At 37.5% G+C, this 15,069-nt stretch overlaps 1 protein-coding gene across 1 annotated transcript; it reads right to left on the bottom strand.

Moving 5' to 3' along the window:
• Window positions 1-1,584: 1,584 nt before the first annotated feature.
• Window positions 1,585-10,901, bottom strand: LOC107827474 (putative cytosolic oligopeptidase A). The gene is made up of 16 exons (XM_075249833.1): window positions 10,393-10,901; window positions 10,110-10,277; window positions 9,115-9,238; window positions 8,475-8,551; window positions 7,897-8,040; window positions 7,570-7,800; window positions 7,360-7,450; window positions 6,858-6,979; window positions 6,138-6,245; window positions 5,795-6,040; window positions 4,442-4,587; window positions 3,373-3,490; window positions 2,447-2,638; window positions 2,162-2,227; window positions 1,985-2,056; window positions 1,585-1,871 (listed from the first exon to the last, which is right to left on the bottom strand). Exons 1-16 carry the CDS (start codon window positions 10,840-10,842, stop codon window positions 1,785-1,787), a joined length of 2,442 nt encoding a protein of 813 aa, XP_075105934.1. The 5' UTR covers window positions 10,843-10,901; the 3' UTR covers window positions 1,585-1,784.
• Window positions 10,902-15,069: the final 4,168 nt, after the last annotated feature.

Raw genomic sequence — 15,069 nt, 5'->3', positions numbered from 1 at the left:
TTTATTTTCCCAATGACAATCTTTTTTCACCCGCTCGAGATCGCCTTCAGTTATCGAGCATATATATCTCGACATAGGCTCACATCGGCCAGGGGCCGAAGAGGGTTTCTCGACTTTGAAGTCGGAGGAAAGATCGCACGACCCCGGAACATAGTCCTCAATGCGTGGCGCCACCGGTGTTTTATCGTCGGTCGGCTGCGATGTAGAAGCTTTTTCCTTTTAGGGAACGGTTTTTAATATTTTCGCCATTGTTATATGAGTTCAAAGAAAGAAGAAGATGAAACTTGTTGTTTTAAGAAAGGATTGGCAAATGGGATTTGAAGAACCTGCGAAATTGAGAAGCTTGAAGGGAATAGAAGAGTTTTTGAAGATTAGGGGAAATTTTTAAAGTAAAATTTGAAAAAATTATAAAGAGGATCTATTTATAATATTGCTATGACGGTTGGAAAACACTAGTGGCCGACCATTAACTAGCACTAATTAATGGTCTTGGGAACTGTGCAGACGCAACGCTTCAGTCGCCTCTATCGCGGGGGTGACGTCGTACTCGGTCGATATGCAAAATCAAAGACTCAGTTCGTTTCTTCTCATTACACTCCAAGAAACGAGGGGACTATCTGTATACGGGTAAAATCGGGCTTGCCCGATTTTGCCATTATTTCAAGATCAGTGAACTGCATCGAGGGTCAGCCTCGTAATAGGCCAGTCCTGAGCACGAAGACAAGGTACCGAGTTCGGAGATCGAGGTCCCCGACGATCGAGACCAGAGTTGATCAACTTCGAGCGGAACGCAATAACGGAAAGGCAAAATATCTGTGACCGGTCGGGGGGCATGGCGGAAATCTCGGAATGGATCAAATTAAGGGCGGTTATTTGTATCAATCATGGGATTTACTTCCGCAATTAGAATTGTACCACAATTAGGATTCCTCTAGTATATAAAGAGGGATCCCCATTATTTGTAAACACCTTACATTCATACAGATCAAAGCAATATAATATTTCTCTATTGTTCATCAGCTTATTATTCTTTAACTGTTCTATTCATACAGATCAAGGCAATATAATATTTCTCTATTGTTCATCAGCTTATTATTTCTTTAATTATTCTTATTTTGCAACCCTCGAGGGTCCAACTGTTCGAGGGCATTGTCCAAGCACTGGTTTGTTTTACATTCTTGTCAATTCCATCACTTATCTCTTAAATTAATCTATTGGTATTAGGTGAAATCATGTATCCTTAAAACCACATTACAAGTTTAATTGTTACTCGATTTTTAGGGTAAACACCTTTGACACTTAAAATGTACTCTCAATCTCAGTAAGAAGACTTTTGCAGAATTAGCCGGGCATTTGGTTCAAATCATTAGCTCGGAAAGTAATCAATTCCACTCCTGCTTACGCGATTTTGAAAAAACAGAACTCCATTGAAATTACTTGGCGAACCTTTTCCTGGAGGAGAATAGGTAAACAACATCTACCGATTACATGTTAAGATTAACCAAACAAAGCCTATCCGCTGGCACGACATGCATTACGATTTGTCATAATGATCAAAATCGTATAAAGGGGAAGAGTAATAGAGACGAGGAAGAACCAAGAAATTCATTTATAACCAGTAAATCAGATGCTACTAATCCATATTATCCGATTCTCAATAACAAAGCTCGTTCTGAAATAAATAATATATCAAGCCTTGAAAAAAATGCAGTTACATCCAATGGCGTGAAAGCATGCAAATACTTCTAGTGGCCATTAAGATTGCACAAGGTTTTAAAACGATCTCATGCAGAGGCAGTAGCTGGGAGTAGGCCGTTATGCCTAAGCAGCGGTTCTGGAGAAGGTTCCCGACCTCTAAATTGCACGAAAACCTGAATATGCATCTAAAAATCGTTAAGAGTCGTGGCAAATTATTAGCAGTGTGTAAATCAGATAAGAAAAGAATGAGCAAACATAAGAAGACATTGACATGTTTAACCCCTACCTCCAATGGAGCCTTTCCACCTCCAAGAGCAAGAACGGTCTCCCTGAATCTGTGGCCTGTTTCTTTCACAGCCTACTCAAAGTCAAAGCCACTAATTAGTTGAATTGTGATATTCAATAAAATGACAGCTATAAGACTAAAGAATACTGAATCAAAGTAAACTTTCTCAAACTTTACCTTCTCATTCTCTAGCCCAGCATCCTCGAATGCAGAGAAAGCGTCTGCAGACAAAACCTCTGCCCACTACAAAAATTGCAAAACAATTTTGCACTTAGATGTGGTTAAAGGCAAGTCTTAAATCGCAACACATTTCCCGAAAAATCATTTTTCATAGAAAAGAGAGATTTGAAAAGACATAACTCCCTCTTTTAATCCAACAATATTTATACATAAGACTCACAGTAACTACAAGTAACTGGAAAAATATAGGAGCTAAGAACCACTAAAAGATAGGAGAAGCACCTTGTAACTGTAGTATCCAGCAGCATATCCACCCGCAAAAATGTGACTGAAACTGCAAAGGAACTTATCCTCTGGGAGTGGAGGAAGCACTTGGGTTCTCTTAGAGACCCGTCGGTCAACACAATAGATTGATTCTGAGCCACCCGGAACATATTTTGCATGTAACTCAAGATCAACAGTTGCAAATCTCAACTACAAGAACAGTTTTATGGCCACCGGTAAGCATTTCCACAGCACCACAAGTCATGGCATTAACGTCATTAATGATTAGAAAATAGAAGAAAATATCCGTGGAACAAATTACTCCCTTGGACAATCTAGATGTCTAGAAATAAATCACATAACGCAAAGGAAACGATCCAACAGAGACCATTAGGGCAAACACAGCCACTGTTGTATGAATTAGTATGACCGAAAAAATCCGTTTAGTGGCTATTACACTTTTCAGAATATTTTTGGAGAACCTACTATTGGCACAACTTGATTGTTGAACTAGACCTGAAGACAAACCATGAATAACCATACAACCCACAAAATGTCAAGTTAGAATATGTTAAACGAGTTGTTTCCAATTCCTGAAGATCTGATTTAGAAAGTTGGAGTTCAGGTCCTGTTTCTCTCTCCATCCAACTTCCAAGTACACAGAGAAAGGCCAACAACATGTATCTTAGCTTTGGTACACTGGAAAAATCTTGGAAATGAACCAGCAGAACAGTATATGTCAAATGCACTTTCTGGAGAGATTAATGTAACCCACGAGGAGTTTTAGGGGAAAAAAATAATACGATTCCTACCTCAAAACATGAAGAATTTGGAATATGGTTTGTTGGTTAATACTAAAGGGTGGAAAGAAAGATGTATCAAGAGATTATTATTTGAAAAAGTAACAGCGAACCCAGAAAAAGAGAAAAGTGGGCAGCGCTCACCTGCCGAAGGCTTAAGGTACCAGCACGAAAAGTCCTAGCAGTAAGAAGCTTCTTGTATATGTCTTCTGGGAGAGACTCTCCAGTTTCATGATGCTTAGCAATGCCCATCAGAGTATCCCTGCAACAGCCATCAAGAAAATGAGTAATCAACAGATGACTGATCCAAAGGAAAGAAACACGGATATCTTCAACTATATCGCCACTCTAGCAGACTCATATCCTTTTGAGGTGCTGTATATTACAGCATGATGCAACATCTGAGGCTGAAACTAAAATTCTACAAACTCAGAGAAAGATAGCATTCAAAGCCAGGATAGGCATAATTAAGTTAGTTCCATGAAAATTACATGTTGATGATAAGTTACAGGTTATCTATGGGCAGGAGTGAGAAGAAGAAATTATTTCATGATTAAAGAGTAAAATTTCGGTCACATATGGTTTTAGAAACGGGCAAGGACAAGCAACTTATATAGAATGATTAACTAATACAATTTGCATAAAAATACAATGTCTTGAGCGAGTACACTATGGAGCATCAGTTGTCAGTACTAACAAGTTAACATAAAGTGAGGCATGCGAAAGCACTAATCAGATCCACGTAACAATTATACGAAGCGTCTGGTAGAATTATCAACAAGTCATACTCCTAAAGTGAAAAAAGGATTGACAAATAAGTTGTTTATCAAAAAGAAAGAAAGAAGAGAGGACAACAAATAGAAAACGTCTTCTGTCCGGAGACAGACAGAACCCGCTGAAGGAAAAATCAATATAACAAGCTGTTCCGAATCTCTGCCTGCTCCCAACTTCATTTATTGAAAGATCTCAAGTACAACAAAATGAAAAAACTGGTATTAAAGGTGCCAACTAAAATATACTTTGTATAAAAATGTCTCTTTTTACAACAGAGCAATTTGTTGATTTAAAGCTTGAAAGACAGGGGTCCTTTGGAAACAGCTTCAGAGAAATGTTTTGTCCTCCGCTTTGGTTTTGAAAACCAAAGTGGCGAACTAACTTGGTAATGCAACCAAAACCAAATGTTTAAAGTATCATTGCTAAGACATCATTATACCTGTGATAGCACCAATTTTCCATGAATTGTGATGGTAATTCCACAGCATCCCATTCTACGCCCCTTATACCAGCAACCAAACCCTCATCCTGCTTAGTGAGCATATGCTGAAGGGCGTGTCCAAATTCATGGAAGACAGTCTCAACCTACAAAAGCAGGCATGTAATCAACACCAAAACCACACCTAATGATAACTTAGATGCTGAAAAAAGTGTTTGATCTTATACTACCATAAATTTTCGTGAACCTATAAATATAACCCTGATTTGAAGCATCATAAAATATCTCATAAACAAGCTAACGAAGAAGTCAAGAGCGCAAAAGATTTTATTGTTAGTCGAGAACTTGAACAAGAGGAGGATCACTCATGTCAGCAAGTGCTATATGTGGAGATGTTTGGAAGAATATGTGGGTCAACTCTTACTACATTGTTAGGCAGCTACGCGCTTGCGAGGGAGATTCTGAATTGGTTCAGAATACAGTGTGTCATGCCAAGCACAGAGAAAGAAGCACCGTAATCTGAGCTTTGAGAAGAAGAAAGAGAAGACCGAGACATGGGATGTTGCCCTACTAATTCTTATGCGGATAATATGGAAAGAGAGAAATAGGAGAATGTTTGAAGAGTTGAGAAGTATTTTTTGTGTGTGAAGGGTAGCCTCGCGCTTCCAATTTCTTTTTGGTGTACCCATGAGGTTCCTGTTTGTATAGATGATTGGATGACTAGTTAGAGAACCATAATTTAGCCTAGGCCTCTTTATCCATTTGTATACTACTTGTACATGGGGGATTTCCCCAGCATTAATAAAATCGTTTACATTAAAAAAAGAAATTTCCAAAACTAAAAAGTAGTTAAAACATCTTCTCATCATCATAGAGTAGAAGAAATAACAATCTATTTTCCACTTAATGTTTCCTGTCGCCACTAGCTTTTCCAAACTAAGGGGATATTGTTCCTTACTGCTCACAGAAACATCCAGACCTACATTATACATTGGCATATCCTTCTGAAATCATTTCCTTCTACTCTTCAGACAATAACTCTTTCTTCTTTCAATATGAGAGTCCTCTTCTTCACTCCCGCATTTGCTTAAAGCCCGATTTTGTTTATTTGCACTTGTTGATTGGAAAAATCAACACCAAAAGTCCTCCCTCTCCTCCCCTACTCATGTCCCTCCTTCCAAGACCACCACAAACCACCCAAAAGAAAATTATTAGAAACACCCACTATGATGCAAAGCCTAATTAGCCAAGGCTGATGCAATATAATGCAGCACCATACCTTACTGAGTTATTAGTCCAACCATTTCGGAACACCATGAATTGAAGGTACTTAGAATCAAAATACATGCTTACCTCGCGGAATGTCATTAGGCTGGGTTTATCCCCAACTGGTGGCATTTGATTACAAACCATGTGGGCAACAGGCAATCTAGCAGAGGCACCGTCTAGTGATAATACACGGCTTCGGCTAACAACTTCATCCATCCATGCACCTCCACGTTTCTCAGACGGACGAGAGTATGGATCAAAATAAAAGTAGGCAATGGGACTTCCAGAGGAATCATTCACGCGGTAAAACCGCACATCGTTGTTCCAAACCTAGAAATCACATACACATTCATGAACAACATTATTTGCCACTCCATACAGGAGAAGGAAGAGAGGTAAAAGAAAAGGCAAGTGAACAAAATCTTACCGGAGCTAATCCATCAGCAGGCTCAACATTGATACCAAACAGCATATTTACAAGGCTGAAAAGACCATCCATAACCCTAGGCAATGAAAAGTATGGGCGTAGTTCTTCCTGTAAATAAGCAGCCTATGAACTTAGAGCTGTACAAACAAGTATCAAGAGGAAGTTCTATAATGTCTAGATTATAGAATGTACAAGGCACCGGTCCACTAACAAATAAGGGACAAATTATAAGACTTTACTTACTTACTGACCAAACAAGAAAAAAATAAGGAACTTACATTAATATTACCAAAGGAAGTACAAAAAAAATTGCAGCTAAAAACAACAATAATACAAGTGTATAGTAACTACAGAATGAGGCTAAAATGTATATTCCACTTAGCAAGATATTTATGGTCTCCAACTCTTAACTAAGGGTATAATTGATATCATGTTCAACTAAGTTTGTCTGGTTTATTTTTTTTTTTGGGATAAGGATTTTGAACCGAGTTTGTTATAAAGTTTTTGTTTAAGAAAGGACGATCAGGACGCATAAAGCTTCTAAAATACTCGTCAGACTATCAGAAAATAAAAGGACATCATAAGAAAGGCAATTCAAGAAATTTATAAAAAAAATCACATCCGTCCATGCACACAGTAAGCTGTGTTAAAGGGTATAGCTTCCAATCAACACAGAAATTAAAAAAAAAAAAAAGGGGGGGGGGGGGAGAGACAATCCACCTCGTTTAGCTCATACTTAGATTCACAAAGCCTCTCACTCCAGAAAGTAATATCCCAATGGTTCAAATCATCAGCTTCTGGAGCACCTTGACTTTTACAAAACTCTTTCAGGTCTTCCAAATCTACAAAGATCAGGGGAAAAGCTTGTGAACTCAAAAAACTGCCAGCTAAGAGAGGTCAACCAGTTAATTTGATTGCATAAAAGAAAGAAGAGAAAGAAGAAAAGTGATTCATATCAAAAGCACAAAAAACAAGGTGGTTAGGTGGTATCATCTTGTTTTCAAGACAGGTAAAACAAGAAAAGAAGAAGCAACCTGTTTATAAAGATCTATCACCTATCAACACTTGTCTATTTTACCTCATGTCTACCAACTGAAGACTAAAAAGGAAAGCTCGGAACTGATAAAGCCAAATATTAAAGAACAAAAAGATTAAAACTGATAACAAAGGCCGAGTATACTTTACATCTCAAATACCATTGAGATGATTTTGCAGGCCCTACCTTTGACTGCAGGATCCCAAGAAGCACTGCGAAGCTTTTCTAAAAGCTCTTCAGCTTTATCAACAGTGGCCATTTTCATTGCCATGCTTACCTATATACATAAACAATTTTAATCTTCAAAAAGGAAAGAAATTTAAAAAACATAGATGGCCTTTTTTGGGGGACAAAAAACATAGATGGTATTGTGAGTTCGAAAGTAAAAATGTATACCTCGGCATAGTTATTGTATCCAAGGAGCTTAGCCTTTTCCAACCTAAGCTTAAGAATTTGGTCAATTATCCCAGTGTTATCAAGGTCTCCATCAGAAGCACGGTTTATATACGCACGGTAAACCTCCTCTCTTAGAGTTCTATTCTTTGCGTGCTGCATGACAGCCATATAACTTGGTGCATCCAATGTGATTATCCATGGCCCATCTTCTGCAGTAGCTTTTTCGTGCCCCTGTTATCGGTTATGGGCAGTAGAAAACGCATAAGAGAAAAGGTAACTAATGATAATTCAATTGTCAAATATACACGAAGAGAGCTTCTGTCTTACCGTAGACACTGCTGTCTGTGCAGCCAAACCAAGAGATGTGGCAGGCAATCCCTCAATATCTTTCTTATCAGTTATTAATTTTTCGAACTTCTTGGTGGCATCCAAAACATTCTCCCCAAATTTCTGAGATAGCTTTGCTAATTCCTGCAGAAGGAAGATAAGGTCAAAAACAAGATAGTGAATTGAAAATTCCGTCTTAGCTGCACAACAACGGTCTGACTGTTTTGCACATTGCTCTCCCCTCCCCTGGCAGGCGAGGTACCAACCCAACCACCCGAAAAAGAAGATAAGGTCAAACCCAAGAGTTTTGCACCTTTTTCTCCTCTCCCTTGGCAGGCGAGGTACCAACCCAACCACCCAAAAAAGAAGAAGCCAGAGAAAATGAAAAAACAGCCAGAACATAATCAGAGGGCTGTATAAGTAACTTCGAACATATATCTAAAAGCCATGACCTGTAGAAAGATTAGTCCAATTCCAGTCCATTAAATTTTTCCACTTGTTAACAGTACATTTTAGAAGAGACATTTCCGGGGTATAGAACAATGAGAAAGCTAGGCTCAATAAGACACGATAGATACCTGTTCAATCTTGTTAAATTGCTCTCTTTTATCATCCTCAAGGGCGATACCACTTAGTACAGCCTCCTTTATTTGCGCTGCACGAGCAGGAAGAAGAGTGTGAGACGACGATCTAAAACATTAGTTTGCGGTTGACAAAAATACACTCATGGAAATGACCTCAAAAGAAGGTAAGAGGTTAGGTGATACTCTTAAACAGTAAAAATATGGTTTCCCTTTTTTGGGGATGGGAGTTGTGAATCTTCTTTTTCTTTTTCTTGTGCGCGGGGAACAGTTCATGTTTAATGGAATCCTGTGACCAATAGGAACAACTACAGCAAATTCTAACACATATAAACCACAATTAACAGAAACTTCACCCATGGTGACACTCTTCTTCGTCATGGACGTTCGAAGAAATTATTGTACATACAAGATAATAATGTACAGTTCTCAACTTCACCAGATGAACAATAACCTTGGCAGGTTCAGCACAACTACCAAAAAATTGGCAGACAGATCTCGTGATACATTACAAGAAGATCAAAACTAAAATTTAGAGTCATAGACAGACAGCTAATGGAAGTAAATTGATTTTCATGCTAAAAGACACCTCCTCCCGAATTTCAACAAATGAAAGGAAAGATTTTCATGAACTTACAGTCAACTATTCGTTTACGAGCATCACTCAAAGACTCCCAATCAGGAGACTCCCGTATGGCTTTGAATGCATTATAGATTGGCTTGCTCTGACCCAATTTAAGCGAAAAAGCAACTTTTTCCGGCTACACGAAAAGAAAATAATATTAACGCTGCACAGGAGGAAAGTAGTAGTATACGTAAGCAATAAGTAAAAAGGAACATGTGTATCCTGAAGTGAGACAAATTTCTAGCGTCAAACTTTGTACATAAAAAGATTTATAGTTGGTTAAATCATGGAGAAAGTGTGGTGTCCTACTGAAGATATCATCATCTATTCAGCAAACAATTCTGGTTAGTATTCCTTGCAGTCTAAATTAAGGCATTAAAACTCTTCTCTGCTTTTTTTTTTATGGAGCCAGAGGTGCAAGGCAAAAGCTATAATACAAATTAGTAAAATTTAACAGCTTGTTTTGATGGTTGTTACCTATTGTATTTTGGTATTGTTGCTATGTTTGTTTTGATTGTTTATGTAACGATGAAAAGTGCCATATGTATCATTATATGTAATGACTGATTTGGTGGTCGCGTCTTACCTTTTTCTCACCTTGCCCTTACTTATTAAGTATTAAACAATCATATTTTACCTGTACCCTACCTTTTTATATAATAATTTTATCACGTATCCTATTTTTTCTTTGTAATATTGTAGCTTATTCTTCAGATTGCTAAGTACGTGGCATCATGAAACGACGAGAAGCGTATAAACCAAAACAATATAATACAATATAATAGTACAATGAAATACAATACATTATGAAACATATATAACAACCATCCAAACAAGCTGTAAATCTACAGAGAGACAAGACTAAAGCTATAAATTTAATTAACATGTAAAAGGAAAAAGACCATCTTGAGCTGATTGAATGAAAAAGACACTATCTTTACACTCTATAGACACAAAAAGAAATTAAAGATCATAGTCCAAAAGAAGTAGGCCCTTAAATAACGAACCTGAACTTCTTCAATAGCGGAACGAAGATCAGGATTATCTTTAACAGACTTAAGATGATTCACGGCACCCCAAACAACCGTCAATCTATCAACTATCTTCTCCAACGGCTCCACCAGCTTCGGCCAGGTGGGCTCCACCGTCTTCTCCAAAGCTTCTAAATCCTCATCCTACACGCAATTCACAAAAACAAAAAAAGAACACAAATTTAATGCGCCATATTACTAATTCCCACGCACTTTCTCTAAGAGCCAAAAGAGAAACAAAAGAAAAGAAGAAACATACGACTTGTTTGAGCAAAGCACGAATTCCAGGACGAACGTGCTTGGCCTCGATTGAATCGAAGGGTGGGAAATAGAAGTCCTTCAACAGAGGATTGTCATCGGAAGTAGTAGTCGACATTTTAGTAGGATGATCGGAAATTGATCCCGGCGCCGGACAAAACGATCTGACGGCGATGGTTTTGCGACGGTGATGAGGAGAAGGGGGTGTTGACTTGGGGAGAGTGTGAAGACAGAGTGCGAAAGAGGAGGACCAAAGGGGACAGGAACGGCACTGAAGTAAGTTTTTTGTTGTTGGACGGGAGAAAGCAGGGGTTTTTAAGCAAAAGTGAGCTGAACGAGATAGAGAAAAGCGAGTCGCCATTAGCATGAGAAGGGTTATAATAAGCGACGGAGCAGGAGTAAAGCCGTACTGGGCTCGGTTTCGTGCTGACCCTATCCTACTATACTTCATCTCTTTTTTTTTTTTGTCCGAGTTTGAATAAAGTGTAAAAGTCTAGTACTTCTCTAGACCCATGATATGTTGACGTGATGGATTAATCTGTACAGATATCTAGCCTATTAGGGGTCGTTTGGTTGGTCAATCATAAAAAAGGTTCTTTGTGTTATAAATAGTATTTTATTTATGGTGAATGTCTATATTTAAGAGAGATTTTAGGGATTTTACTTGGTTAATCATACAAAAGGTTCTTTGTGTTATAAATAGTATTTTATTTATGGTGAATGTCTATATTTTAGAGAGATTTTAGGGATTTTACTTGGTAGTTAAGTCACTCTTTTCCTATAAATAGAGTGATCATATTCAATTGTAATTGATCCCAAATCAATAAGAATCTTCTCTCTCTACTTTTCTCTGCAATAACCAATTGAGTAGAAGCTTTGGGATTGAGCGTAATGATTGTCAATTGTTTCATGAACTTCCTTCATAATTAAATTCTGGATTTAAAGTATTTTACTTTATTTTTCTCTTTTAAATTCTTGACATTCTATAATTTGATTTTAAATACAAGCAAAGAAAATAAATTTTGATTATAACTCTAATGGAGTTAGTAAGAAATTATAACCACCCGAATGTTAGATCTGATTTTAATGATGCAAATAATATATCTGTGCAGGAACTCAAGGAAGCATCCAAGATTGAAGGAATCAAGAGAAAGAAATCAATTAACCATCCGGAGATTTAGAATCAATCAGAGATTGATTTAAATGGAAAAGAAGCAATCGAAGATCTTGCTAGATAAACAATCAAGCTGCTACTATCAGAAAGACCAATAATCAAGGAGTAAAACTCGCGTTATCAAAGCCTGTAGAAGGAAAGCTATTAATGAAGAAGAGCAACGACAAGCTGCTAATTTCGGAAGGACCAACAATCAAGGAGTAAAACTCGCTCATCAAGATCTGTAAAAGGAAAGCTATCAATGCCCTCGCATCAAGGAAGAGCAACGACAAATAACATTATTCTTGGAAAGAATCAATCTCTTTCCAAGGATCAAATCTCTTGGGTTGTCAAATCTCTTTAGCAAACGGCCTCCTAAAAGTATTTATACACATTGTTAAGGCTTAGACAAACATACTTTGATCGAACCAAATACCCTCTCTTTGTTCTACTACAAAAAAATATTTTAGCCCTCTAAGACCTGCTGTGTAACAAGTTAGAGAAGAAAGAGAGAACAACACTGGTGATGCATTGTATCAAAAGAGACGAGTGTTATAGGAACTGAGTTATCACGTCATTTCCATTGTACTCGAAGAAACACATTTACTAAAGAGAATTCCCTTGCAACCCAATGGGACTGGACTAGGATTCACATTGAATCCGAACTAGTATAAAAATTCTGGTGTCTTTAATTCCCGCATTTACTTTCAGCATCTTATATTCTGTTATTACAACTGTTAGTTTATTGCATCTAGTCGACTAATTGAAAAAACAATCAACTAACAGAGATTAAGTTTAAAGATATACAATTCACCCCCCCCCTTGTACTTTCAATTGGTATCAGAGCAAGGCTCACATTTTTCTTTTGCTTAATAGCTTGTGAGAAAAGATCATGGCAAATCAAGTTATCATAGGAGCTCTCTTCCAGGAAGTAACTTCACAAGTTAGACCACCATACTTCAATGGACAACATTTTTCTCACTGGAAAGTGTGTATGGAGATCTATGCCAAGGCATACAATGTTAAAGTTTGGAGAGTCATCAAAAAGGAGAACTATCCCTTGCCAGATGCTACTCCACCACTTGCTGATCCTGAAGATATAGACTTATATACAAAAGAGCAAATGGAAGTGGTACAAGTTAACAATAAAGCGAGAAACCTGCTTTATAATGCCATAAGTGGCGAAGAGTATGAGATAATCTCTAGCTGTGACACAACCAAAGAAATGTGGGACAAGCTTGAGGTTACATACGAAGGAACCAGCAAAGTAAAAGAAACACATATCAACATGTTGGTTCATGATTACGAACTCTTTTTAATGAAAGAATGAGAGTCTATTGAAGAGATGTTTGCCAGATTCAGCAAAATAATTAGCGATCTAAAAGCATTTGGCAAACCATTTAGGAGTGGTGATCAAGTCAGAAAAATTCTCAGAAGCCTACCAACCACTTGGCAGACCAAAGTAGTCACACTTGAATCTCAGGATCTAAATAAGTTATCCTATGATGAACTACGAGGAGAACTCATAGCCTTTGAAAAGATACATCTCAAGAAGACTAGTCAAGAAGAAAAAAGGAAAACAGTCGCATTCAAGGCCTCAACTAAAATATCTGAAAATGAAATCGATGATGATACTGAAGCTCTACATGAAAAGATTGTTATGCTATCAAGAAACATGGATGGCTTAATGAGAAGATTCAAAAATACGAAGAAAGGAAGAATTCCACCGAGGCGACCCAGGCAATACAACGAACAAGATAAGAATGATGGAAAATGCTATGAATATGGAAGATTTGGACACATTCAAGCTGAGTGCCCAGATCTAAAAAGAAAAATTTCCAGGGGCTTTAAAAAGAACAAATCTTTTGGAAGTTGGAGCGATGAAGACAATTCAAAACACGAAGAGATAGCAAATCTTTGCTTCATAATGATTCTGGAAAACGAGATGAACAAATCCTCATGATGCTGGACAGATGAGGACACCTCAGATGATGAATGCAAAGATGACAATGAGAACAGTTTCATGGCACGAGGTGAAACAAGTGAGGTAAGATCCTATAACTGTGAAAGATGCAATGAATTGCAGGATATTTTGATTTAACTTTGAAAGAGTCTCAAAAAAATGATGAATGAACTTAAAAGACTAAATAAAGAAGTCAAAGACTGGAAACTCAAACATGAAGTATGTGAAATTGAAAAAGAAGTACTTCAAGAAGAGTTTGAGGAATTGCAAATGCAACTCAATGGCATGCGCAAATCCACCAGTCACAGTTCTGTCAGGTCAAACCAGGCGACTTACAAGTCAACTGGAAAAGGACCAGCCAGAACAGAGTCCACTAGTACTAACACTAATGAAAGACCTAAAGGTGGGTCAGGAGTTACGTGTCACTACTATAACAAAAGTGGACATAAATATTTTTTTGTCGCTTTCGTAAAGCAAATGTTTCAGGATGGGTTTGGAAACCAAAAAATAATTCTGAATCTAGCAATACTAACCCTCCAGGACCCAAGCAAGCTTGGGTACCTAAAAGAAAGTAATCACTATGTTTTGTAGGAACACCACAGAATAAGCCGCAAAGGAAAATGGTACTTAGACAGTGCGTGTTCCAGTCACATGATAGGTGATAAAAACATGTTCAAAGAAGTTACAAAAATTGATGGAGGAAGTGTTAAGTTTGGGGATGACTCAAAGGGAAAGATAATTGGTACTGGAACAATTCCCTTCTATAACAATTGTGACATAGTTTATCTCGTCGATAGACTCAACTACAATCTCCTAAGCATAAGTCAATTATGCGACTCAGGATATGAGGTAAATTTTAAGAAAACAGGCGGTGCTATTGAAGACGAGACAGGTAAAACAGTCATCCCAGGAAAAAGGTATAGAAATGTTTATATCCTTGATGGTTTTGAAAAGATAGATGGTCATATTTGCTTAACATCTATGTCTGATAATCCATGGTTATGGCATAGGAAACTTGGTCATGCAAGCATGCATTTGATAGAAAAATTGTCCAAACATGAGTTAGTTATTGGTCTACCCAAACTGAATTTTTCTAGAACTCATATCTGTAATGCATGTCAAATAGGTAAGCAAACTAGAAACTCTTTCAAAAATAAAGATATTGTATCTACTTCTAAACCTTTGTAATTGCTTCATATGGACTTATTTGGGACTACTAGAACTGCTAGTATAGGAGGAAAATGATATGCTTTTGTTATTGTTGATGATTATTCACGTTTCACTTGGGTAATTTTCTTATCTTATAAAGATGAAGCATTAAGAAATTTCGAGATTTTCTGCAAAAAGGTTAAAAGAGAAAAGGGATATCTGATTTCAACAATTCAGAGTGATCATGTAGGAGAATTTGAAAGTAGAGCATTTGAAGACTTCTGTAATGATCAGGGATACACTCATAATTTCTCTGACCAGGATCACCACAACAAAATGGGGTTGTTGAGTGGAAAAACAGAACCCTCCAAGACATGGCAAGAACCATGTTACTAGATCATTCACTGCAAATC

The sequence above is a fragment of the Nicotiana tabacum genome, chromosome 3 (genome assembly GCF_000715075.1).
Source record: "Nicotiana tabacum cultivar K326 chromosome 3, ASM71507v2, whole genome shotgun sequence".
NCBI lineage: Eukaryota > Viridiplantae > Streptophyta > Magnoliopsida > Solanales > Solanaceae > Nicotiana > Nicotiana tabacum.
The sequence above is the reverse complement of the archived record's forward strand: the minus strand, read 5'-3'. Positions and strand labels throughout refer to the sequence as shown.

Coding starts and splice junctions, on each gene's coding strand:
- LOC107827474 (XM_075249833.1), bottom strand. CDS start 10,842: ATGAAGTATAGTAGGATAGGGTCAGCACGAAACCGAGCCCAGTACGGC. Junction 7,451..7,569: donor GATACAATAACTATGCCGAG/GTATACATTTTT, acceptor TTATGTATATAG/GTAAGCATGGCAATGAAAAT. Junction 6,246..6,857: donor CTAAGTATGAGCTAAACGAG/GTGGATTGTCTC, acceptor GCTTATTTACAG/GAAGAACTACGCCCATACTT.